Source organism: Oncorhynchus kisutch, linkage group LG12 (genome assembly GCF_002021735.2).
Source record: "Oncorhynchus kisutch isolate 150728-3 linkage group LG12, Okis_V2, whole genome shotgun sequence".
NCBI lineage: Eukaryota > Metazoa > Chordata > Actinopteri > Salmoniformes > Salmonidae > Oncorhynchus > Oncorhynchus kisutch.
In genome coordinates, this window is record NC_034185.2 from 53067187 (window position 1) to 53094837 (window position 27651).

Here is a 27651-nt window from a genome sequence, read left to right on the forward strand (position 1 = left end):
CAGAGATTTCCATACCCAACTATAACATCTTCCGTCAAGATAGAACTGCCAAAGGGGGCGGAGTTGCAGTTTACTGCAGAGATAGCCTGCAAAGTAATGTCATACTTTCCAGGTCCATACCCAAACAGTTCGAACTACTAATTTTGAAAATTACTCTCTCCAGAAATAAGTCTCTCACGGTTGCCACCTGCTACCGACCCCCCTCAGCTCCCAGCTGTGCCCTGGACACCATTTGTGAATTGATCGCCCCCCATCTAGCTTCAGAGTTTGTTCTGTTAGGTGACCTAAACTGGGATATGCTTAACACCTCGCCAGTCCTACAATCTAAGCTAGATGCCCTCAATCTCACACAAATCATCAAGGAACCCACCAGGTACAACCCTAACTCTGTAAACAAGGGCACCCTCATAGACGTCATCCTGACCAACTGGCCCTCCAAATACACCTCCGCTGTCTTCAACCAGGATCTCAGCGATCACTGCCTCATTGCCTGTATCCGCTACGGAGCCGCAGTCAAACGACCACCCCTCATCACTGTCAAACGCTCCCTAAAACACTTCTGTGAGCAGGCCTTTCTAATCGACCTGGCCCGGGTATCCTGGAAGGACATTGACCTCATCCCGTCAGTTGAGGATGCCTGGTCATTCTTTAAAAGTAACTTCCTCACCATTTTAGATAAGCATGCTCCGTTCAAAAAATGCAGAACTAAGAACAGATACAGCCCTTGGTTCACCCCAGACCTGACTGCCCTCGACCAGCACAAAAACATCCTGTGGCGGACTGCAATAGCATCGAATAGTCCCCGTGATATGCAACTGTTCAGGGAAGTCCGGAACCAATACACGCAGTCAGTCAGGAAAGCTAAGGCCAGCTTCTTCAGGCAGAAGTTTGCATCCTGTAGCTCCAACTCCAAAAGGTTCTGGGACACCGTGAAGTCCATGGAGAACAAGAGCACCTCCTCCCAGCTGCCCACTGCACTGAGGCTAGGTAACACGGTCACCAAGTCCATGATTATCGAAAACTTCAATAAGCATTTCTCAACGGCTGGCCATGCCTTCCGCCTGGCTACTTCAGCTCAACAGCTCCGCCCCCCCCGCAGCTCCTCGCCCAAGCCTCTCCAGGTTCTCCTTTAACCAAATCCAGATAGCAGATGTTCTGAAAGAGCTGCAAAACCTGGACCCGTACAAATCAGCTGGGCTTGACAATCTGGACCCTCTATTTCTGAAACTATCTGCCACCATTGTCGCAACCCCTATTACCAGCCTGTTCAACCTCTCTTTCATATCGTCTGAGATCCCCAAGGATTGGAAAGCTGCCGCAGTCATCCCCCTCTTCAAAGGGGGAGACACCCTGGACCCAAACTGTTACAGACCTATATCCATCCTGCCCTGCCTATCTAAGGTCTTCGAAAGCCAAGTCAACAAACAGGTCACTGACCATCTCGAATCCCACCGTACCTTCTCCGCTGTGCAATCTGGTTTCCGAGCCGGTCACGGGTGCACCTCAGCCACACTCAAGGTACTAAACGATATCATAACCGCCATCGATAAAAGACAGTACTGTGCAGCCGTCTTCATCGACCTTGCCAAGGCTTTCGACTCTGTCAATCACCATATTCTTATCGGCAGACTCAGGAGCCTCGGTTTTTCGGATGACTGCCTTGCCTGGTTCACCAATTACTTTGCAGACAGAGTTCAGTGTGTCAAATCGGAGGGCATGCTGTCCGGTCCTCTGGCAGTCTCTATGGGGGTGCCACAGGGTTCAATTCTCGGGCCGACTCTTTTCTCTGTGTATATCAATGATGTTGCTCTTGCTGCGGGCGATTCCCTGATCCACCTCTACGCAGACGACACCATTCTATATACTTTCGGCCCGTCTTTGGACACTGTGCTATCTAACCTCCAAACAAGCTTCAATGCCATACAACACTCCTTCCGTGGCCTCCAACTGCTCTTAAACGCTAGTAAAACCAAATGCATGCTTTTCAACCGGTCGCTGCCTGCACCCGCATGCCCGACTAGCATCACCACCCTGGATGGTTCCGACCTAGAATATGTGGACGTCTATAAGTACCTAGGTGTCTGGCTAGACTGCAAACTCTCCTTCCAGACTCATATCAAACATCTCCAATTGAAAATCAAATCAAGAGTCGGCTTTCTATTCCGCAACAAAGCCTTCTTCACTCACGCCGCCAAGCTTACCCTAGTAAAACTGACTATCCTACCGATCCTCGACTTCGGCGATGTCATCTACAAAATGGCTTCCAACACTCTACTCAGCAAACTGGATGCAGTCTATCACAGTGCCATCCGTTTTGTCACTAAAGCACCTTATACCACCCACCACTGCGACTTGTATGCTCTAGTCGGCTGGCCCTCGCTACATATTCGTCGCCAGACCCACTGGCTCCAGGTCATCTACAAGTCCATGCTAGGTAAAGCTCCGCCTTATCTCAGCTCACTGGTCACGATGGCAACACCCATCCGTAGCACGCGCTCCAGCAGGTGTATCTCACTGATCATCCCTAAAGCCAACACCTCATTTGGCCGCCTTTCGTTCCAGTACTCTGCTGCCTGTGACTGGAACGAATTGCAAAAATCGCTGAAGTTGGAGACTCTTATCTCCCTCACCAACTTCAAACATCAGCTATCTGAGCAGCTAACCGATCGCTGCAGCTGTACATAGTCTATTGGTAAATAGCCCACCCTTTTTCACCTACCTCATCCCCATACTGTTTTTATTTATTTACTTTTCTGCTCTTTTGCACACCAATATCTCTACCTGCACATGACCATCTGATCATTCATCACTCCAGTGCTAATCTGCAAAATTGTAATTATTTGCCTACCTCCTCATGCCTTTTGCACACATTGTATATAGACTCCCCCTTTGTTTTCTACTGTGTTATTGACTTGTTAATTGTTTACTCCATGTGTAACTCTTTGTTGTCTGCTCACACTGCTATGCTTTATCTTGGCCAGGTCGCAGTTGCAAATGAGAACTTGTTCTCAACTAGCCTACCTGGTTAAATAAAGGTGAAATAAAAAAATAAAAAAATATATATGTGTATTAAAGAATTCAAAAGTTTCGTTTTTGGTCCCATATTCCTAGAACGCAATGATTACATCAAGCTTGTGAATCTACAAACTTGTTGGATGCATTTGCTGTTTATTTTGGTTGTGTTTCAGATAATTTTGTGCCCAATAGAAATGAATGGTAAATAATGTATTGTGTCATTTGAGTCGCTTTTATTGTAAATAAGAATAGAATATGTTCTAAACACTTCAATGTTCATGAGGATGCTACCATGCTTACGGATAATCCTGAATGAATCCTGAATAATGATGAGTGAGAAAGTTAGATGCACAAATATCATACCCCCCCCCCCCAAAAAAAATGCTCACCTCCCCTGTTATTGTAATGGTAAGAGGTTAGCATGTCTTGGGGGGTATGCTATTTCTACATCTATAACTTTCTTACTCATTATTCACAATTCATTCAGGACTAAGGGTGCGCTCTGGCTATCTACTCCGATTTCGGGGCACTCTCCTCTGAGTGTGCCAGAGCGCAGAATAACTGATGAATTTACTAAAAAAACTCAACACCCCTTGAATATGGCCGGTGTCAGTAAACTTCAGCGAAAAGGCGTAATTCAATTGTTGCCAGAGCAGCACAGTTAGAGTTACCAATGCTCTGGATAACATGAAAACAGCCTAACTAGCTATGCTAGGGCGAGTAAAATTGTCAGAGTGAGGTGTTCTCTTATTTTCGGGCTCCCGAGTGGCGCAGCGGTTTAAGGCACTGCATCTCAGTACTAGAGGCGTCACTACAGACCTTGGTTTGATCCCGGGCTTTATTTACAACCGGCCGTGATTGGGAGTCCCATTGCGCGGCACACAATTGGCCCAGTGTAGTCTGGGTTAGAGGAAGGTTTGGCCGGTGTAGGCCGTCATTGTAAAATAAGAATTTGTTCTTAACCGATTTGCCTAGTTAAATGAAGGTTAGCTTGAGTGCTTGACTGCGGTTGTGAGGTCAGAACGCTTGTATCAACCCTACTCCTCCGCCAGAGCGTCCAGTATGCGCTCTGAACGCTCCGCGAGCGAAACGTTCTTGAATTTACAAACGGACAAATCCGACAACGCTCTGAATTTATGAACGCTCAGAGCATAGTCCAGATTGAATTTACAAACACACCGTAAGAAAGTTAGACGTACAAATAGCAGTGTGTTTGTGTGCGACGCTTAAGAGGTAGCGCATAATTTCAAGCTGTTGGCAACGTCCCTTTTCAACACACTAACACAATACATGTACATCTACATTTAAAAGGGGGTGGGGCTCATTTGAGATTTGAAGCCTTCGGCGTCTGTTACACAGACTAGGCAATTTACACAGAGAGCAATTTGACCAGTCAGTCAAATACACGTGATAGTTGCTTTTATGATCAGAACGTGCAGCTGGACTGAGGTATGTTAAAGACACGTCCAACTATGTCGACGATTTTAATTGGCTGATGCAGAACTTGTTCCATGATATAATCTGAAGAGACCAGCTACAATTTAGCGTTTTGTCACCTGCAAGTAAATCAAACATTTTTATTGACTGATAGCATTTTGAGCAGCAGAAAAATTGGACAGTTAAATTGTTGCTTATGTTTCCCACTAAATTTGAGATCTATATTGTAGTTACAGAATGACTTGCTTTAAAACCCATCATGGGACACAAATATGATGTGGGTAAAAATACATCTGCTATGGAAAGTCAGACAAACCCGACTAAACTATGTTGACGTGTACAGTAGGTATATTATAAGTGTATATTTGTTATAATATTGTGTGTATGCAGAATATGGCGAGATCGGATGTTATGTACACTAAAGAGAGAGTCTTAGGATGAAAAGTCTCATTTTGTGTTTATTGAACATAAAACACGTTTTAAATACACCATATGAAAACCACACATACACATCTCAACTAACAATCTGCATAAAATTGATCAATTCCATTCATTTTCTCATGAAATGTGTCTAGGGAAAAAAAATTGGTAGTTGAATGCAAGTAATTAAATAGGCACACAGTACAAACACAATATGTATCAGACTTTGTAGGCTTATACATCACACAATGTCTGGATGCAATATTCTACACAAGAATATTCAACACCGATATCGGTTCCTCTTGTTATTCCAAACGCATCTACGGATCTATTCTGCTGACAAATATGAAAATGAATCTTCGTCTTTAATGCAGGGTTTGATCTAAGCTGTCGAGTAGAATGGTTACTTTTTATGTTATAGAGTGGAATGGTTTTTTTGCTGGTGTATCCTGAGGTAGCTCCTCTCTGAAAACGTCTTCCCACAGTGGGTACAGGAGAACGGCCTCTCTCCCGTGTGGACCTTAAGGTGCATCTTCAGATGGTCCTGGCGGGAGAACCTCTTCTCACACTGGGTACAGCTGTAGGGTTTCTCACCTGTGTGGACCCTCTGGTGCCTCTTCAGGTCACGAGCCTGGGCGAAGCGCATGTGACACTGGGTACAGCTGAAGGGTTTCACCCCTGTGTGGACCCTCTGGTGGATCTCCACCTTCTGGGGGCAGCTGAAGCCTTTGTTACAGAACATACAGAGGAACAGTTTCTCTTTACCATTGCCTGATGTTGCTCCCCCTCCCTGAACCTGGGCTCTAGCCCTGTCATTTGAGTTCAATACCTGACCGAAAATGGCATGGCTGTGTGAATCGGAAGGCTCCATCAACGTGGACACTGGGTCAGAATCCCTGAACTGTATAGGAGAGTGGGTCACAACGTTTGAATTTGTCTCCAAGCTTTCCCTGTAATCTAAGAAATCTCTGCTCTGTGAGTGTCCGTCTCCTAGATGACGATCTGCATTCAATGTGGGAGAAGAGTCACCCTCCACTTTCACAGTTACCTCATCTACGATTATAACCTCCCCTTTCTTATCTAGGCACCCTTCAGAGTATACACTACTACTGTACTGGTTCCAGTCCCCTCTAGACAAATCAGTCTGTGTCTCTAAACCCAAGGGCATGTTGCCGGGGTCCATCTCTGTAGCGTAAGAACAAGACGGATCATCACGACCAGTGTCTAACGTGTCACCATCACCATCTCCACGGGAATGAACCCTTCTTTGGCTCTGGTGAAATACCAGTAAGTACTCTGAACTGGGAGCAGGAGGACAGCCCAGTCTCTCTGGGTCTGATCGGTGGTCAGATCCTGTATGTAAGAGCCTTCGTGTTAAAGTCTCGGTGTCTGTCTTTGACTTGAGGACGGCGTTCGGCGTTCCGCTGACCTCCGTGATGCTGCTTCGGGTCCTGGGCTGCACTGGGGCGGTGATGGGGTCCTCTGTGGCTACAGAGGGTGATCCAGTCTGGATGTCTCTGCTGTGCTGTGGGTCTTCATCTCCTTCAGACCTCTCCATCTTGACCCCAGGACCTGCAGCTTCAGCTTCTGCAGACTGACACAAAAAGAGAGGAGGTTATTACCGGTACATGAGTAGAATTGGATAATAATGTCATAGGGAAGTCTCACAAGCTCTCCTATGGCAGATGTACATGTAAGCAAGTGAATAGCTGAGGAGAGCCTTTCTGAAATAAACGGGCCACATTTGATTTACAAAGTAACACATTTTTATGCAACACTATTACACTAACCTCTATCATGATAACGTGCTGGGTTGAGGTTCCACTCCCCTCATCAACAGTAATTGATTGGTCATCTCTCCAGGAATTGTTCTTCATTGGCTTCACAAAGCTCTTGTGGCCTTCAGTGAGATGTCCTTCACCTGAGAAAGTGATGGGGGGAAAAAGAGGTTATGTTGGCTACTGTCTGCTCAATGGTATAGACCCTTTACGGTCTTTGCAAACACTGCCGCATGAGGGAGAAGAGTGCCGTTTGGTTGCAGAAGATGGGGGAGTTCTCATTTTAAGGCAAATGGAATAGACAACAGGTGGAAATTATAGGCAATTAGCAAGACACCCCCAATAAAGGAGTGGTTCTGCAGGTGGTGACCACAGACCACTTCTCAGTTCCTATGCTTCCTGGCTGATGTTTTGGTCACTTTTGAATGATGGCGGTGCTTTCACTCTAGTGGTAGCATGAGACGGAGTCTACAACCCACACAAGTGGCTCAGGTAGTGCAGCTCATTCAGGATGGCACATCAATGCGAGCTGTGGCAAGAAGGTTTGCTGTGTCTGTCAGCGTAGTGTCCAGAGCATGGAGGCGCTACCAGGAGACAGGCCAGTACATCAGGAGATGTGGAGGAGGCCGTAGGAGGGCAACAACCCAGCAGCAGGACCGCTATCTCCGCCTTTGTGCAAGGAGGAGCACAGCCAGAGCCCTGCAAAATGACCTCCAGCAGGCCACAAATGTGCATGTGTCTGCTCAAACGGTCAGAAACAGACTCCATGAGGGTGGTATGAGGGCCCGACGTCCACAGGTGGGGGTTGTGCTTACAGCCCAACACCGTGCAGGACGTTTGGCATTTGCCAGAGAACACCAAGATTGGCAAATTCACCACTGGCGCCCTGTGCTCTTCACAGATGAAAGCAGGTTCAACACTGAGCACATGTGACAGACGTGACAGAGTCTGGAGACGCCGTGGAGAACGTTCTGCTGCCTGCAACATCCTCCAGCATGACCGGTTTGGCGGTGGGTCAGTCATGGTGTAGGATGGCATTTCTTGGTAGTCTGACTGCCATTAGGTACCGAATTGAGATCCTCATACCCCTTGTGAGACCATATGCTGGTGCGGTTGGCCCTGGGTTCCTCCTAATGCAAGACCTCATGTGGCTGGAGTGTGTCAGCAGTTCCTGCAAGAGGAAGGCATTGATGCTATGGACTGGCCCGCCCGTTCCCCAGACGTGAATCCAATTGAGCACATCTGGGACATCATGTCTCGCTCCATCCACCAACGCCACGTTGCATCACAGACTGTCCAGGAGTTGGTGGATGCTTTAGTCAAGGTCTGGGAGGAGATCCCTCAGGAGACCATCCGCCACCTCATCAGGAGCATGCCCAGGCATTGTAGGGAGGTCATACAGGCACGTGGAGGCCACACACACTACTGAGCCTCATTTGGACTTGTTTTAAGGACATTACATCAAAGTTGGATCAGCCTGTAGTGTGGTTTTCCACTTTAATTTTGAGTGTGACTCCAAATCCAGACCTCCATGGGTTGATAAATGTGATTTCCATTGATAATTTGTGTGATTTTGTTGTCAGCACATTCAACTATGTAAAGAAAAAAGTATTTACTAAGAATATTTCATTCATGCAGATCTAGGATGTGTTATTTTAGTGTTCCCTTTATTTTTTGAGCAGTGTATATGGCTCTGGTTACAATAGCCTCTTTTAGAATCTGAGAGTGAAATACTTACACACTCGTCTATATCATGTAGGCTCAGCATTCCTGAACAGTCCCATTTACAAGTCAGAATGTTGAACAAACATTTCAACTTACTTTACTTGTTGTCCACCGATTTTGTTCCTATGTCGGAGGTAATCTGATACAAAATATCCACATTAAAGAAATGCAATTCGCATTTGACAAACACTTGCACAATATGGCCGAGGATAACCGAACGGCAAACGCTTCCAGCTGACTGCAAGGAAACGTGCTTCGGTCAACGTACATGTCAAGAGATCTCCACCTCCAAAAGGACCAACAGCATGAACAACCGGTAAAGTGTAAATATAATGTTATTCAACATTCTGGCTTGTAGAGACTACTGCATCTTTTCATGGTTACATTAAGACACCATGGAACCAGCGCGAGATATGGGTCTGTACAACGCCACTGTACTCCAGATTTGACCTTTATCCACTGTCATGACGTTGGCCTCTTTGGGTATAGCAAGTCCATCCCCGTCTCCCTGCCTCTCCCTTTCCTCCTTCAACTAGATTGCTGTGGTCAGAGAGACGTCGTAAATTCCTGAGAATCTCCTCATGGACACACAGTACAGAGAGAGTAGATTTTCATGGAGAACAAAGGAAATCCTTCCACCTCACAGAACCTGATTTCGACAAACCATTTCTGTGTGGACCTTGAGTTGTGCACGGGGGCATTGTCATGCTGAAACAGTTAAGGGCCTTCCCCAAACTGTTGCCACAAAGTCAGAAGAACATAATCATCTAGAATGTCATTGTATGCTGTAGCATTAAGATTTAGCCCGAACCATGAAAAACAGCCCCAGACCATTATTCCTCCTCCACCAAACTTTACAGTTAGCACTCTGCATTTGGCAGGTAGCATTCCCCTGGCACCTGCCAAACCCAGATTTGTCTGTTGGACTGCCACATTGTGAAGTGTGATTCATCACTCCAGAGAATGGTGTCCACTGCTCCAGACTCCAATCGGCAAGCTTTACACCACTCCAGCCGACGCTTGGCATTGCGCATGGTGATCTTAGGCTTGTGTGTGGCTGCTCGGCCATGGAAACCCATTTCATGAAGCTCCCGACAAACAGTTCTTGTGCTGACAATGCTTCCAGAGGCAGTTTGGAACTGGGAAGTGGGTGTTGCTACCAAGGACAGATTTTTTAAAACGTGTTTCAGCACTCGCTGGTCCCATTCTGTGAGCTTGTGTGGCTGAAATAGCCAAATCTACTAATTTGAAGGGGTGTCCACATACTTTTTTGCTGTGGCTACTGATTGGAGCCCCCCAAAAAATAAACAATAGTCTCTACAGGCCAGCGTGTTAAATAAAATGTTATTTACACTTACTAACCATGATTGGAGCCCCAGTGCTGCTCATTGTAAACAATGGTAACGGTAGGGTCGGTATCTTCTGGCAAGGTAACCTGCTTTTATTCAGCATCCAAAAGTCGTGCGCATTAGTTTATTATATGATATTGAATATTTGCGCTAGATATCGTAATCAGGGTATTTGAATTATTGCATACCATCCAGAAAGTGACCAAGACCCAGTTCTGTGTAACATCTGAAAACACGTTCAGGGGGAACGGGGCTATAAGGAATGAACTTTATGAACGGCGACAGCCTTCTGAAAAATATACCTCTTGTCATTCCTCTGTACGGGTCGAGGATCTTGACACTACTGGGGCGACTGGCGACGACGCGCTCTCGCATTGTCCCCTCTGCGCGCTCCCGTGCCACCTTCAGTTCCAGTTGCTGTAGTTTTCTCCGCAATGTCCTGTTTTCTTTCTGGCTTTGAGACATTTCCAAACGAAACACTGCATAGTCGTCGTCTACGAGTTTACAGATCTCTCCCACTGCTGCATTCGCTAGCACCTCCATAATGGAGGCAATTTGAGTGTGAAAAATCATACCATTAGCCATTGTTAGCTAACGTGATCAGCTACCTAGTTAGCGTTACCTATATAATATATATTAACGAAGTCCTAGCACCAATGCGAATTTAAAACTACATTGGGTAAGTATGGGACGCTATGCAGTTAATGGACTGATATTTTGAGTTTCATAGTGTTAATACACGTCTAAATAAATGCTAACGTGGAAATACTTTTTAGTCACTTCCGTTTACACTAAAGAGAAAGGATCTTATTGGTTGGCGTTATAGCTCAATGGTGTGGTTAAATTTAAAATGTATGCGCGCTGTTCTTTGAAATACGGTACTGCTCATAGAGTATCATTGCGATCTGGAGAGTTGCTACTTTCTCGTGTCATTCCTGGACTACTCATTATATGAATAAAGTCCGATTAAATCAGCATATACGAGAGTCAGTTGAACAAACGTTAAGGTTACAAGTAGTGGTGTTGTGCAAATTTTTTTTTTCAATCAACGTTTGTACCGACAAATGTAGCCAATTTAATAGCGTGAAATGCATCCTTCAATTGCAACGTCTGCCTATGGCCACACTATGGATGTGTTCGTAAATTCAATCTGGCTATCGACTTCTGAGCACTCTCCTCTGAGTGTGCCAGAGCGCAGAATAACTGATGCATTTACGAACGCTCAACACCTGTTGAATATGACCCGTGTCAGTCAACGTCGGCAAAAACGCGTAATTAAATTGTTGCCGGCAGCAGAGTTACAGTCACCAACGCTCAGAATAAAAGAACACCGCATAACCAGCTCTGCTAGGGCGAGTAAAATGGTCAGAGTGACGTCTTCTCTCATTTGTGTCGGGAAGTAGTTAGCAAGCTAGACAATTTCAGCAAGTCAGCTTGGGTGCATGACTGCGGTGGAAGTCAGAACACTCGGATCAACCCTTCTCCTCGGCCACGGCGTCGAGTGTAAACTCAGAGAGCGAAACCCTTTGAATTTGGCATTCCAGATTGAATTTACGATAACAATCTATTGTTTACAGTTTTAAATCCCCTTGAACACTAAGTTAGGAATAAGCTACCTAATTTCACAATAGGCCATCACTGTCAATCATGTATGATAATTTGTCACGTTATACCAAACGTCCAAACTGCATCACCATGACAATTGAATTAATCTCAGTTTAACGGGAATATGTATTTACATTGAACAAAAATATAAACGCAACATGTAAAGTGTTTGTCACATTTTTCATGAGCTGAAATAAAATATTCCAGAAATGTTGCATATGCTCAGATAGTGTTTCTCTCAAATGTGTTTATGTCCCTGTTAGTGAGCATTTATCCTTTCCCAAAATAATCCATCCACCAGAAAGGTGTGACATATCAAGAAGCTGATTAAACAGCATGATCATTACACAGGTGCACCTTGTGCTCAAATCAAATTTGATTGGTCACATACACATGGTTAGCAGATGTTAATGCGAGTGTAGCGAAATGCTTGAGCTTCTAGTTCTGACTATGCAGAAATATTTAACAAGTAATCTAACAGATTCACAACAACTACCTTATACACACAATGTAAACGGATGAAATAGAATATGTACATACAAGTATATGGATGAGCAATGGCGTGCGGTATAGGCAAGATGCAGTAGAGGGTATAGAATACACTATACATATGAGATGAGTAATATAGGATATGTAAACATTATTAAAGTGGCATTATTTAAAGTGACTAGTGATACCTTTATTAAGTCAATTTATTTAAGTGGACAGAGATTTGTCTGTTGGCAGCAGCCTCTATGTTAGTGATGGCTGTTTAACAGTCTGATGGCCTTGAAATAGAAGCTGTCTCTCAGTCCCAGCTTTGATACACCTGTATTGACCTCACCTTCTAGGTGATAGCGGTGTGAACAGGCAGTGGATCGGGTGGTTGTTGTCCTTGATGAACTTTTTGGCTTTCCTGTGACATCGGGTGCTGTAGCTGGGGACAATAAAAGGCCACTCTAAAATGTGCAGTTTTGTCACAGAACACAATGCTACAGATGTCTCAAATTTTGAGGGAGCGTGCAATTGGCATGCTGATTGCAGGAATGTCCACCAGAGCTGTTGCCAGAGAACTTGATGTTAATTTCTCTACCATAATCCACCTCCAATGTTGTTTTAGAGAATATGGCAGTACGTCTAACCGGCCTCACAACCGCAGACCACGTGTAACCACGCCAGCCCAGGACCTCCACATCCGGCTTCTTCACCTGCGGGATCGTCTGAGACCAGCCACCCGGACAGCTGATGAAATTGAGGAGTATTTCTGTCTGTAATACAGCCCTTTTTTTGAGTAAAAACTCATTCTGATTGACTGGGCCTGGCTCCCCAGTGGGTGGGCCTATGCCCTCCCAGGCTCACCCATAGCTGCTCCCCTGCCCAGTCATGTGAAATCCATAGATTGGGGCCTAATTTATTTATTTCAATTGATTAATTTCATTATGAACTGTAACTCAGTAAAATCATTAATTGTTGGAAGTTGTGTTTCTATTATTGTTCTGTATATACACTATATAAGGCTCCTTAACAGCTTCTACCCCCAAGCCATAAGACTGCTGAACAATTAATCAAATGGCCACCTGGACTATTTACATTGACCCCCCCCCATTGTTTTTACACTGCTGCTACTTGCTGTTTATTATCTATGCATAGTCACTTTACCCCTATCTACATGTACAAATTACCTCGACTAACCTGTACCCCCTGTATATAGCCTCATTATTGTTATTTTATTGTTACTTTTAATTACATTTTTTACTTTAGTGTATTTAGTCAATATTTTCTTAACTCTTTCTTGAACTGCATTGTTGCTTAAGGGCTTGTAAGTAAGCATTTCACGGTAACTGTTGTATTCGGCGCATGTGACATAACATTGGATTTGATTTATATACAAAAAAATGTGTCGATAACCCTTCAAATGATTAGATTTGGCTATTTCAGCCACACCCGTTGCTGACAGGTGTATAAAATTGAGCACACAGCCATGCAATCTCCACAGAGAACCATTGGCAGTAGAATGGCCTTACTGAAGAGCTCAGTGACTTTCAACATGGCACCGTCATAGGATGCCAACATTCCAACAAGTCAATTCGTCAAATTTCTGCACTGGTCAACTGTAAGTGCTGTTATTGTAAAGTGGAAACGTCTAGGAGCAACAACGGCCGTGAAGTGGTAGGCCACACAAGCTCACAGAACGGGACTGAAGCGCGTAACAATCGTCTGTCCCCGTTGCAAGAACTGTTCGTCGGGAGCATCATGAAATGGGTTTCCATGGCTGAGCAGCCACAGACAAGCCTAAGATCACAGTGCGCAATGCCAAGTGTTGGCTGGAGTGGTGTAAAGCTCGCCGCCATTGAACTCTGGAGCAGTGGAAACGTATTCTCTCGTGTGATGAATCACGCTTCACCATCTGGCAGTCCGACAGACTAATCTGGGTTTGGGGAATGCCAGGAGAACGATACTTGCCCCAATGCATAGTGCCAACTGTAAACTTTGGTGGAGGAGTAATAATGGTCTGGGGCTGTTTTCATGGTTCGGGCTGGTCCGTTGTGACCCAATGACACCAGAGGAGGCAGAAGCAGGAGCCACCACCCTCACTCAGGTGGTTAGTCTTTGAGCTCCCTCCTTGACCTCTAGCCATTGTTTGGGTGTTGTTGGGATTGTGTGCTGTGTTATAGGCTAGGTAACTCTAGTGGTGAATGCCTATCCTTATCATGGATACTGTGGTGTATGTATCAAAGGAACAGGATTGTTGATCTCTATTAGCCCCAGGCCCTGCTCCATCCCTGCACTGTCCCTCGTGGTGCGGTCCTGGTTCTGACCCGGGAAGGAAGAGTGACTGGTTCTGACCAAGGGCCAGGGTTTGTGACCAGCCGCTTCAGAGGTCCAGTCTCCCCTACCAGCAACACCGGATATCAACTGGTCCTCTGTAAACTGAACAGAAAAGTATAAAAGGTTAAATAAGAAACTCTTTGCTGTACACACAGAAACATGACATGATATTATAAAATGTTAACCACAGTCAAAAACATCTAACCCTTTAATTCAATTACTTAACAATATGGAGCCATTGGATTTTATTATTTATACATTTTTACCATAGGTGTTAATTCAAGAATTAGGTATAATGTTTTAATTTGACTGAGAGAAGGGAAACAAATGATACAGCCCCCCCAAAAAACTATAGGTGACAAGAATAATACAACTTATCTGTAAATCTGGTACCCTCGCTTTGATACAGTGAATTTTAGAATACTTTGGAAAAGGTTCAACATTACACACAGCTTCACTACTTCAAGTAAACATTAATTAAAGCACTATCCTTATCTCACTATAAATCACCAGTCAGTAGTGTAAAGTACTTAAGTAAAAATACTTTAAAGTATTTGAAGTAGTTTTTTGGGGCATCTATACTTAACTATTTATATTTTTGACAACTTTTACTTCACTACATTCCTAAAGAAAATAATGTACTTTTCACTCCATATATTTTCCCTATTACCCAAAAGTACTTGTTACATTTTAAATGCTTAGCAGGACAGGAAAATGGTCCTCACACACTTATCAAGAGAACATCCCTGGTCATCCCTACTGCCTCTGATCTGGTGGACACACTAAACATAAATGCACAATTTGGATCTGGTGTCATCGCTGCAACTCCCCAACGGGTTCGGGAGGTGAAGGTCGAGTCATGCGTCCTCTGAAACATGACCCGCCAAACTGTGCTTCTTGACACCCGCCTGCTTAACCCGGAAGCCTGCCGCACCAATGTGTCGGAGGCGACCGAGTCAGCCTGCAGGTGCCCGGCCCGCCACAAGGAGTCAGGCAAACCCTCCTCAAACCCGGACAACGCTGGGCCAATTGTGCGCCGCTCTATGGGACTCCCGATCACGGACGGTTGTGATACAGCCTAGGTTCGAATCCGGGTTTGTAGTGACGCCTCTAACACTGCGATGCAGTGCCTTAGACCACTGCAGCACTCTGGAGGCATTGTACATTTACTTTTGACACTTGAGTGTATTTAAAACCAAATAATTTTATACTTTTACTCAAGTAGTATTTTACTGGGTGACTTTCACTTGAGTCATTTTCTATTAATGTATCTTTACTTTTACTCAAGTATGACCTTTGGGTACTTTTTCCACCACTGACACCAGTATCATCATCATCAGCATCTTTACAGGCACCATCACCATATCTACTCTGCCTCATACTAATTATTTCCTCAGTTCACCTCATCCAGTTTCCCACTACATCCAAACCAACAGAATTAACTACAAACGAACTAGTATTATATTACATGTCATTATATATGGGCCGTGTGCATTTTCTGTTGGTGTATCCTGAGGTAACTCCTCTCTGAGAACCACTTCTCGCAGTGTGCACAGGTCCCGTGTGGACCTTCAGAACCTCGTCTCACACTGGAGGCAGCTGTAGGGTTTCTCTCCTGTGTGAACCCTCTTGGTGCCTCTTCAGGTTGGACGGGTGGGAGAAACCAGCCCGGCACAGGTGGCAGCCGAATGATTTCTCCCCTGTGGTCATCCTCTGGTAGATCTCCACCTGATTTGTGGAATTGAAGTGCTTGGAAGTCTCTTTGGTGCGGCCACCATTTCTGATTCTCTCTCTACTACTGTCATTTGTAAATGGGCAGCCATTTAGTGTTGAAGGACAGACATTGTCTGAGGTCTAGTTTAACTTAAGGAGAGTGTGAGGAGGACGAAGGCCTGGGAGTGTCTGTGTTGTCGCAGGGTCCATGTTCCACTTGATAGATCCTATAGAAGGCAGGCTGAAGGCAGCACCTGTTAGGGGGTTAACCTGAGGTGCCATTAGTCTCTCTGAATCACAACTATAGGAGTAGGACGGAGCATTGCTAGCCAGGTCAGTATCTGTTCTCTCCCCCTCCATAGGAACACCTCCCTGTCCCCGAAGATCAAATCTACTCCTTGTCCTGGTCACAGCCAGTCTGTTATCATGGAGACTTAAGTTTGGATGTTGTTTTGTGTTCGGCTGTCTGTTTCTGGTTGTGGTTAAGTGTCATTCCCCAGGACTTTGTCCCATCCACTGACCTCCCCTGTGTCGCTTCTGGTCCTGGCCTGCTCAGTTATGTTGTCCCCTGGGCACGTGGCTGCATTGGTCTGGGTCTAGGAATCAAAGATGGCTGCCCAGTCTCTTCTGTTTGCCTCCAGCCAACCACCTGCATGAAGAGGTTACAAAATAGACATTGCAAACATGGCAGAGAACTCTACACTCTACAGTTTTTAATTGTCAATTACCTGGTCAAGTTCATACATTGTGTTTTTGTATGTAAACATAAGTTGTATTGATTTAATTTTATGAATAAGAAAAAAAATTGCCAGGTGCATCACTATTCCCACTGAAGATCTATTACTTCATGTAGGCTATATGTATTTCTCTCTTACCCTGCTCCCCCATCTTTAGTCCACTCAGCAGGTCAATGCTCTCTGGTCTGTCTTCTACTGTCTCCTCTTTTACCAGCAGCAGGTCAGGCTTCCCATCCTCCATGTCTACTGACTATAAGAGATACAGAGTGAGAGGATGTAGGATCAAGAAATCTGATATGAGCACCCTGCTATGGAGCATCTTCTGATTGGGTAATGAGAGATTGTAAACATGTTAGTCGATTTAATTACTTGACACTAGGTATATTTATAATGAAGTGATTGGAAATAAAGTGCTGCTAGGTGTATGCAGAATAGGTTGAGAATAGAGACATCCCACTGGGCCCACACTGCTTGAATCAATGTTGTTTCCATATTTGAACCAACATGGAATAGAGGTCTGTGCACAGTGGGAGTTTACTTCTACTTTTATGGGTTACGCCTCTTTAGTCATAAGAGTCCCACCTCGTCAACAAATATTTAAGAGACCTCTTGAGCTGTCCTAACCAGTTAAAAGTTACTAGCAGGTGTTTTGATTATAGAAAAATGCAGGGAGTCAGTAGTTCCTGCACCACATGCAATCAAAAGAACGTTTTGAAACTGCCATGTGATCAACCCATAAAAGTATCTCTTGCACCTTTGAAAATTTATTCATATTAGGCCTATTTCACATAATAAATAAGCCTGTTTTTCTTTTGATTATTTATCTATTGAGTTATTTCAATTTATCCCTTTGGAGCACAATAACACATTGTTTAAAAAAAAAGGGTTTAAATTGGGCATGCCCATAAATTGGGCAATTGAAGGCATGTTGGGCTTATGTTAACTGATTGTGTTTAATTAAAATAAGACCTTTAAAATGTTGTAGGCAACATTGTATGCAACATTATCGGCAAGTGAGTTGATGCCTACTGTGCCAAAGCAATTTAGAGTTGTTAAACGGTAGTGACGAGTGTGTTGATCTAACGTTAATATTGTCAACAACAATATTGTAAAAAAAATTACAAAAAATATGCATGACAACATATTAGGCGATAATTAAGAGAAGGCAAAGTGATCGTTTCAGGAAAATTATATCAAACGTTTTACCATTGCAACATTTGATGTAGTCACATTCAATTGGTTGTCTGAAGCGTGCTATCGAGTTCCCCCGCGGGCAATACCTCATCTAAATTATTCCCCTTTATTTTCGACAATTTCAATGAGCATCGTCGTCACTGACTTTCCTTTGCGGTACCTCAAACTGCTGTCATGATTACCAGCTGATATAAACTTTTAAGATTTGATTTTACTCCTGGCTCAGAGTTTGTCTGGGCAGTGTCTTAATTAACGTCACCCTAAAACCCACTCTGAGCTGGGAGTTTATTTTTTACAGGATTCCTAAGAGTAGGACCTTTTCTGGTATGCTTTGTGGACACGAGCGTTGATGTATGCTAAAGAGTCTCAATCAAAGTCTTAGAATGAAAAGTCCCATTTTGTGTTAATTAAACATAAACACATTTTAAATACACCATATGAAAACCATACATACACATGCCTCAACAAAAAAATCATAAACTTGATAAACTGCATACATTTTCTCATTTAAAGTGTATTGGGTGGGAAATGAAGTAGTTGAATGGAAATAGGCATTTGTGAACATCATGTTGCCAAACTAATGTTGCCCCACAGGCCGCATTCAGTCTTCACAGAGGTGGGGGGGGGGGGGGGGGGGGGGCACTCTTAAAAGGGGAATAATAGCACATTTATAAAATGTGTCTTAAGTTCCTAAACCTTTCGGACTCATTGTTGGACTGTCTGCCAAAGTGTACAGTCGTGAATGACACAAATATTAATTTTCAAAGTCTGCTGCCTCAGTGTCTTTAGATATTTTTGTCAGGCGTTACTATGCAATACTGAAGTATAATTACAAGCATTTCATAAGTGTCAAAGGCTTTTATTGACAATTACATGAAGTTGATTCAAATAGTCAATATTTGCAGTGTTGACCCTTCTTTTTCAAGACCTCTGCAATCCGCCCTGGCATGCTGTCAATTAACTTCTGGGCCACATCCTGCCTGAATGATGGCAGCCCATTCTTGCATAATCAATGCTTGGAGTTTGTCAGAATTTGTGGGGTTTTGTTTGTCCACCCGCCTCTTGAGGATTGACCACAAGTTCTCAATGGGATTAAGGTCTGGGGAGTTTCCTGGCCTTGGACCCAAAATATCAATGTTTTGTTCCCCGAGCCACTTAGTTATCACTTTGCCTTATGGCAAGGTGCTCCATCATGCTGGAAATGGCATTGTTTGTCACCAAACTGTTCCTGGATGGTTGGGAGAAGTTGCTCTCTGAGGATGTGTTGGTACCATTCTTTATTCATGGCTGTGTTCTTAGGCAAAATTGTGAGTGAGCCCACTCCCTTGGCTGAGAAGCAACCCCACACCATGCGTTACTGTTGGCATGACACAGGACTGATGGTAGCGTTCACCTTGTATTCTCCGGACAAGCTTTTTTCCGGATGCCCCAAACAATCGGAAAGGGGATTTATCAGAGAAAATGACTTTACCCCAGTCCTCAGCAGGCCAATCCCTGTACCTTTGGCAGAATATCAGTCTGTCCCTGATGTTTTTTCTGGAGAGAAGTGGCTTCTTTGCGTGCAGATGCACTCACACCTGCCTGCTGCCATTCCTGAGCAAGCTCTGTACTGGTGGTGCCCGGATCCTGCAGCTGAGTCAACTTTAGGAGACGGTCCTGGTGCTTGCTGGACTTTCTTGGGCGCCCTGAAGTCTTCTTCACAACAATTGAACCACTCTCCTTGAAGTTCTTGATGATCCGATAAATGGTTGATTTAGGTGCAATTTTATTGGCAGTGTAACAGTACTCTTCTTGCGTTGTGTACAATCAGTCATCGACACGGAACTCTAATATGTAGCACCAGTCATGCAGCTTTATTCTGATAGGAACGGCACAAAATTGCACGTCATGCAATGCACGTCTCACCATCCAACTCTGCACTCACGCACGCTGGTTTGGTACTTGTTCACTGGGCTAGTTACCAAAATAATACAATTACAATATAATATCTTTAACAATGTACCTGTTAGGAACGGCACAAAATTGCACTTCATGCAAGGCACGTCTCACCATCCAACTCTGCACTCACGCACTGTACAAAATATATGAACCCCCCCCCACCAGACACAGTAAGTTGCTAGCTAGTACTGGCGGGAATTCTTTACAACAAAATGCACAACAAATATTTTCCAAAAACCGCTGCATCTTATGTGTGATGTTCGAATAACATTTACAAACAATTTGATATAAATTGTACATTTAAATCATCACTTGAGAGTATAAAAATCACTTTTGATGTACAGTGCTTGGCAACCAACAACTTACCGCTGGTTTGGTGCTTGTTCACTGGGACGATTCTAACTGGAACATCCCACCTCGTAAGCAAGCTACGCAAACCAGCCAATAAGATGCCATGTTGAGTAGGTGAAGACAAGACAAACTCAAACCAAAAACCCATTGGCTTAACAATAAAGTGGCAAGGGGAATCACCAATATAACCCTGTTACAGCAGCAATATCCTTGCCTGTGAAGCCCCTTTTGTGCAAAGCAATGATGACGGTACCTTGCAGGTAACCATGTTTGACAGAGGAAGAACAATGATTCCAAGCACCACCCTCCTTTTGAAGCTTCCAGTCTGTTATTTGAACTCAATCAGCATGACAGAGTGATCTCCAGTCTTGTCCTCGTCAACACTCACACCTGTGTTAACGAGAGAATCACTGACATCATGTCAGCTGGTCCTTTTGTGGCAGGGCTGAAATGCAGTGGAAATGTTTTTGGGGGGATTCAGTTCATTTGCATGAATTGCAATTCATCTGATCACTCTTCATAACATTCTGGAGTATATGCAAATTGCCATCATACAACCTGAGGCAGCAGACTTTGTGAAAATTAATATTTGTTTCATTCTCAAAACTTTTGGCCATGACTGTACATCTTTCTCATTCAGGGAGAGAGAGGCAGAGGTAGAGCAAGAGTTATGTAACCAGATGAACGAAACATTACATTTAATTTTGTAGAATAACGCAAATCTACGATAGTAATAAACGTTATCAGCAAACATACTAAATTCAGGAAGCCCAAATGATTGATAAATGTCATACCTTTTATGTGATAAATTTGGGTTGTAAACCCACACCGGCAGTGTTCAAAAATAGCCAACATCAGACTTTAGCACATCACCCAACACAACACGCCTTTTACTATATTAGAAGCATCATCAGACCTCAGTAGTAGCCTATTTAATTTCTTTCAATGCATTTTTCTGGAAACCAAGCAGAAAATACAGTGCATTCGGAAATTCTTCACACCCCTTGACTTTTTCCACATTTTATTGTTACAGCCTTATTCTAAAATTGATTAAATTGTTTTTTCCCCCCTCACCAATCTTCACACAATACACCATAATGACTAATCAAAAACAGGTTTTTCCATAAGTATTCAGACCCTTTACTCAGTACTTTGTTGAAGCATCTTTGGCAGCGATTACAGCCTCGAGTCGTCTTGGGTATGACACTACAAGCTTGGCACACCTGTATTTTGGGAGTTTCTCCCATTCTTCTCTGCAGATCCTCTCAAGCACTGTCAGGTTGGATGGGGAGCTTTGCTGCACAGCTATTTTCAGGTCTCTACAGAGATGTCTCTCCTGAGATGCCACTCAAGGACATTCAGAGACTTGTCCCGAAGCCACTTCTGCGTTGTCTTGGTTGTGTGCTTAGGGTTGTTGTCCTGTTGGAAGGTGAACCTTTGTCCCAGTCTGAGGTCCTGAGCACTCTGGAGCAGGTTTTCATCAAGGATCTCTCTGTACTTTGCTCCCTTCATCTTTGCCTCAATACTTACTAGTCTCCCAGTCCCTGCTTCTGAAAAACATCCCAACAGCATGATTTTGCCACCACCATGCTTCACCGTAGGGATGGTGCCAGGTTTCCTCTAGGTGTGACGCTTGTCATTCAAGCCAAAGAGTTCAGTCTTGGTTCCATCAAACCAGAGAATCTTGTTTCTCATGATCTGAGAGTCTTTATGTGCCTTTTGGCAAACTCAAAGCGGGCTTTTACTGAGGAGTGGCTTCCGTCTGGCCACTCTACCATAAGGGCCTGATTGGTGGAGTGATGCAGAGCTGGTTTTCCTTCTGGAAGGTTCTCCAATCTCCACAGATGAACTCTAGAGCTCTGTCAGAGTGACCATCGGTTCTTGGTCACCTCCCTGACCAAGGCCCTTCTCCGCTGATTGCTCAGCTTGGCCGGGCAGCCAGCTCTGGAAAGAGTCTTGGTGGTTCCAAACTTCTTCCATTTAAGAATTATGGAGGCCACTGTGGCCACTTCTTTGGGACCTTCAATGCTGCAGAAATGTTTTGGTAACCTTCTCCAGATCTGTGCCTCGACACAATCCTGTCTCTTGGCTCTACGGACAATTCCTTCAACCTCATGGCTTGGTTTTTGTTTTGACATGCACTGTCAACTGTGGGACCTTATATAGACAGTTGTGTTCCTTTCCTAATTGTGTCCAATCAATACAATTTACCACATGTGGACTCCAATCCAGTTGTAGAAACATCTCAAGGATGATCAATGAAAACAGGATGCACCTGAGCTCAATTTCAACTCTCATAGCAAAGGGTCTGAATACTTATGCAAATAAAATGTATGTTTTTTTATTTTTAATACATTTGCAAAATAATTCAAATTGTTTTCACTTTGTCATTATGGGATTTTGTGTGTAGATTGCTGAAGATTGCTTTTTATTTCATCCATTTTAGAATAAGGCCGTAACGTAACAAAATGTGGAAAAGGGGTCTAAATACTTTCTGAAGGCACTGTACATTAGAATAGTTGATCTGATTAGAAACACTGTGCTCACAACCTTTATCTCCGAACTGATGTCGTTGGTGTATTATGTTGGAATATATTGCGCATTATAAACTGGGTGGCTTGAGCCCTGAATGCTGATTGGCTGACAGCCGTAGTATATCAGACCGTATAACATGGGTATGACATTTATTTTTACTGCTCTAATTACGTTGGTAACCAGCTTATAAAAGCCACCTCTGGGGTTTGTGGTATATGGCCAATATACCACGGCTCAGGGCTGTGTCCAGGCACTCCGCGTTGCGTCGTGCATAAGAACAGCCCTTAGCTGTGGTATATTGGCCATATACCACACCTTGGGCCTTACGGCTTAAAATAGTCTAAGGTTTTTACCAGGCACAAGTCCATTCAGGCTAGGGTCCCATCCACGAAACAACACATAACGAGTTCGACAAATGTATTCAGAAGAAAAATTTCACCCACATTTTAGAAAATAAAATATCCTCTTACATTTGTCATGCCAACCATCCATCCAAATAAAATAATTCCATGTGTCTGCCTTTTGTCTTTAAATACTTTCACATAGCCTATTTCATGATATGATATGGGGTAATCCAATGAGCAACACTGCAGCTGTTGATTGCAGTGATCATCATTCATCAAGTATGCTATATACTGTACACTGAATGTACAACACATTAAGAACACCTTCCTAACATTGAGTTGCATCCCCACCTTTTGCCCCCAGAACAGCCTCAATTCGTCAGGGCATGGACTCTACAAGGTACAAAAAAGAATTCCACAGGGATGCTGGCCCATGTTGACTCCAATGCTTCCCACAGTTGTGTGGTGGACCATTCTTGATGCGCACGAGAAACTGTTGAGTGAATCCCCGCAGATTTGCAGTTCTTGACCCAAACCGGTGCTCCTGGCACCTACTACCATACCCCGTTCAAAGGCATCTAAATTGTTTGTCATGCCATTCACCCTCTGAATGGAACACATACACAATCCATGTCTCAATGCTTAAAAATCCTTCTCCCCCTTTATCTACACTGATTGAGGTGTATTTAACAAGTAACATCAATAAGGGATCAGGGCTTTCACCTGGATTCACTTGGTCAGTCTATGTCATGGAAAGAGCAGGTGTTCCTAATGTTTTGTAACATCAGTGTATAATCAATACATGACTTTCAAGGAGTGGGGTATTAGAATAAATCACATTTCAATAGCATGCATCAGTAACTATGGTGATGTAGCTCTGGCTCTAGCTCGCTCTCCCTTTGACAGACAGTCCAATAATGAGTCAGGAAATGTTTGAAATGTGCCATTATTCCCCCATTAAAATTATATAAATTGATGCTCCACAACTGTTTAGATTTCGTTTCGATGCCTGTTAGCAAGCTGGACATTAGTGAGGAGACCATAAATGTACCTCCATTATCATTCCTACACAGTTCCCATCCTACACCCCCCCCCCCCCCCCCCCCCCCCCCCAAAAAAAGTTTGATATTATTTTATTCAAACCACCCACAGATTGAATGGGCTCTCTGAGAACCTCTTCCTGCAGTGCATACAGGTGAATGGCCTCTCTCCCGTGTGGACCTTCAGGTGCATCTTCAGCTGGTGCTGGTGGGAGAACCTCTTCTCACATTGGGGGCTCCTGTATGCTTCTCCCCTGTGTGGACCCTCTGGTGCCTCTTCAGGCTGGATGAGTGGGAGAAACTAGCACGGCACAGGTGAGAGCCGAATGGTTTCTCCCCTGTGTGGACCCTCTGGTGCCTCTTCAGGTCACCAGCCTGGGCCGATGGGAATGAACCGTCCTCGGGCTTTGGTTACCGTAAAGTAAATACTCTGAGCCGGTAGCAGGAGAACAGCCCAGTCTCCCCAGCCCCATTCTCTCTAGGTCTGACCTGTGGTCAGATCCTGTGTGTAAAAGCATTTGTGTTACAGTTGAAGTCTCTGTGTCTGACTTGAGTACGGCGTTCATTGTTCCACTGACCTCCATAATGCTGCATCGGGTCCTGGGCTGGGTCGCAGTGTTGGTGGATAGGTCCTCCGCACCAGTAGGGATGCTTCTGCTGTGTTGTGGGTCCACTCCTTCATTCCTCACTTGTTTCACCAGAGACAATCCTCCAGGACCTGCAGCCTCTGTAGACTGGCACAAGAAGAGAGGAGGTTATTACCGGAGTACAATTAATAGAAATTAGTAGAATTGGATAACAATGTCGTAGGGAAGTCGCACAAGCTCCAATATGGCAAACAAATTAGAATTTCCATGTAAGCAAGTGAATATCTGAGGGGAGCCTTTCTGAAATAAACGGGCCAGATTTTATTTACAAAGTATTTTTTTATGCAACACTATTACACTAACCTCTATCCTGATAACGTGCTGGGTTGAGGTTCCACTCCCCTCATCAACAGTGATTGGTTGTTCATCTCTCCATGTATTGTGTCCCGCTGGCTTCACAAAGCTCCTGTAGCCTCCAGTGAGATGTCCTTCACCTGAGAGAGTGATTGGGAGAAAAGAGGTGGTTAGATTAGCTACTGTCAATGCTCAACACTATATTGTTCACCAATACAATTTTGACACTGTCTAGAATTGGCAAGGATGTAAGCTCTCCCTTTGCATAACTTCTTGAGATACTATTTATTGATTGGTGTATTATGTTTCAGGCATCACATTGTTTAAATTTAGTAAATAATAGGAAATGCAGTAAATCAAAAATCAGGTTATTATGATATTGTGTCTAAGCTAAGTAATCAGGGGAATAATTTAGCATAGTATCCAAAAACTGACCAAGAACCAATTCTGGTTAACGCATCTAAAGTCGCGCAGAAGAGAACAGGGCGACATGTCACGCACCCTGCCTTCTGCAAAATGTACCTCGTACGATTCCTCTGTATCCGTCAAGGATCTTGACACTACTGGGACGACTGGCGAGGACGCGCTCTCGTGCCACCTTCAGTTCGAGTAGCTGTAGTTTCCTCCGCAATCCCCTGTTTTCTTTCTGGCTTTGAGTTATTTCCAAACGAAACACTGCATAGTCGTCGTCTACGAGTTTACAGATCTCTGACACGGCTGCATTCGATAGCACCTCCATGATGGAGGCTATTTGAGTGTGAAAAAGCATACAGTTCCCAGCCATTGTTAACTAACGTTAGTCTAGCTAGCTAGCTTTACCTAGATAACATCGACTAACAAAGTCCAGTCCCCAACGCAAATTAAACACTACCTGGGGTAAGTATGCGATGCTGTGATGTTATGCGTAATTGTTTTGGTCAATGTTCACTTCCGTTTACCCTGAAGAGGGAGGATCTTATTGGTTTACGTCATAGCTCAAAGGGTGTGGCTAGTGAAAACAGGTACTGCTTAAATTAAAAAGGTATGCGCGCTGTTCTTTTAATTACGTTATTGCTTATTACATTACACATTCAGGGATCTAACTACCATTATAAACTGGGTGCTTCGAGTCCTGAATGCTGAAAGCCGTGGTATATCACGGGTATGACAAAACATGTATTTTTACTGCTCTAATTAAATTGGTAACCAGTTTATAATAGCAATAAGGCACCTCAGGGTTTGTGGTATATGGCCAATATACCACGGCTAAGGGCTGTAGCCAGGCACTCCGCGTTGCGCATAAGAACAACCCTTAGCCGTGGTATATTGGGCGTATACCATACCCCCATACCTTATTGCTTAAATATGGTCTGAATGCGGCAAGGGTACGAGGGGCGTTCCCTTATGAGGGCCCATCTTTCTTCTCATTGGCACCTTGCTGGCTGTCTTTGCGCATATTTTCTTCTCATTTTCATTGGCGCGATACATACAGCAAGGCAGGGTTTAACGTGACCACGCCCCTGATTAGGGTACACCTGTAGGGTACCCCATTACTCCTATGATAAATTGCCTTACTTTACTAATATCCCGACAACGGCTGTATTTAAATAAAATAAAAATGCATTAGCAATAAACACTTGATATGCATGGTTGGTCGTTTTTAACATACTTTTATGTTTTCCCAACTGTCTATACATTAACACAATATTTAAATAATATTTCATAATTCTAAAATTATTTAATTCAGTTGATATTAAATGAATATTTGGTTCAATGTTATTAAACTAAAGCGGAAAGACTGACATTAATTCAACTGACATTCATTCAACGGCAGTTACCCATCCAACGCTCTAGTGGTTAGAGCGTTGGACTAGTAACCGGAAGGTTGAAAGTTCAAACCCCCGAGCTGACAAGGTACAAATCTGTCGTTCTGCCCCTGAACAGGCAGTTAACCCACTGTTCCTAGGCCGTCATTGAAAATAAGAATTTGTTCTTAACTGACTTGCCTAGTTAAATAAAGGTAAAATAAAAAAAAATAAAAAAATGGTGCTTCTTTTGTCTCCCGCAGGTTACACAGGGACTGCGAGAAGGGGACACCTAAGGGCACGCACATGCTCCTGGATCACCAAACGGCACGCACTCGGACAACCCCCAATCGGAATTCTGCAGCCCACTTTGCATGACTGTGGAAGGGTTCTTTGATTGACAATCTCTCTCTCCCACTGCCATAATTCCAATGGATACGTAATGCAGGATGAGGGGGTGTAATGGATGAAAACCAGTGTGGGGATGTGGACAATTGACTACAAGATGAAGATACACTCATAGTGCAACCCAGTTCTCATTGTGGTAGTTCTGAGTCACGTTTTTGATTGGACCTCTAACACTGCTCTTGCAGAGACAATCAACAATTTTTTTTTGAGGATTCCAGCCGCCCTGGTCCTAGACTGTTCTCTCTGCTACCGCATGGCAAGCCGGTACCGGGGCGCCATGTCTGGGTCTAAGAGGCTTCTGAACAGCTTCTGCCCCCAAGCTGTAAGACTCCTGAAAATCTAATCAAATGGCTACCCAGAGTATTTGCATTGCCCCCCCCCCCCACACACACACACACACTGCTTCTACTCTCTGTTATCTATGCATAGTCACTTTAATAACTCTACCTACATATTACCTCAAGTACCTCAACACCGGTGCCCCCTCACATTGACCCTGTACCGGTACCCCCACTATTGTTATTTGCTG

General features: G+C 44.0%; 4 protein-coding genes across 16 annotated transcripts in view; 1 reads left to right on the plus strand and 3 right to left on the minus strand.

Moving 5' to 3' along the window:
- Positions 1-27651, plus strand: part of LOC109901251 (zinc finger protein 583-like) — an 880650-nt gene that overhangs the window by 309303 nt on the left and 543696 nt on the right. The window lies entirely within an intron of this gene.
- Positions 1-27651, minus strand: part of LOC109901169 (zinc finger protein 629-like) — a 247635-nt gene that overhangs the window by 22686 nt on the left and 197298 nt on the right. The window lies entirely within an intron of this gene.
- Positions 4885-11328, minus strand: LOC109901179 (hypermethylated in cancer 1 protein-like). The gene is made up of 3 exons (XM_020497224.2): positions 10027-11328; positions 6663-6793; positions 4885-6466 (listed from the first exon to the last, which is right to left on the minus strand). Exons 1-3 carry the CDS (start codon positions 10307-10309, stop codon positions 5288-5290), a joined length of 1593 nt encoding a protein of 530 aa, XP_020352813.1. The 5' UTR covers positions 10310-11328; the 3' UTR covers positions 4885-5287.
- On the minus strand, positions 13755-25882 carry LOC116376441 (uncharacterized). 4 transcript variants are annotated; one of them, XR_004211804.1, is made up of 6 exons: positions 25453-25858; positions 24940-25070; positions 24568-24723; positions 16726-16837; positions 16372-16499; positions 13755-14239 (listed from the first exon to the last, which is right to left on the minus strand). XR_004211804.1 is itself a non-coding variant. In XM_031836637.1 (5 exons), exons 1-5 carry the CDS (start codon positions 25712-25714, stop codon positions 16447-16449), a joined length of 714 nt encoding a protein of 237 aa, XP_031692497.1. In that variant the 5' UTR covers positions 25715-25858; the 3' UTR covers positions 15437-16446. The 4 variants fall into 4 exon arrangements, 3 of the variants coding, with proteins under 3 accessions (XP_031692497.1, XP_031692498.1, XP_031692495.1); XM_031836637.1 differs by lacking the exon at positions 13755-14239 and having other exon boundaries at positions 15437-16499; XM_031836638.1 differs by lacking the exons at positions 13755-14239; positions 16372-16499; positions 16726-16837 and adding an exon at positions 24061-24491 and having other exon boundaries at positions 25453-25882.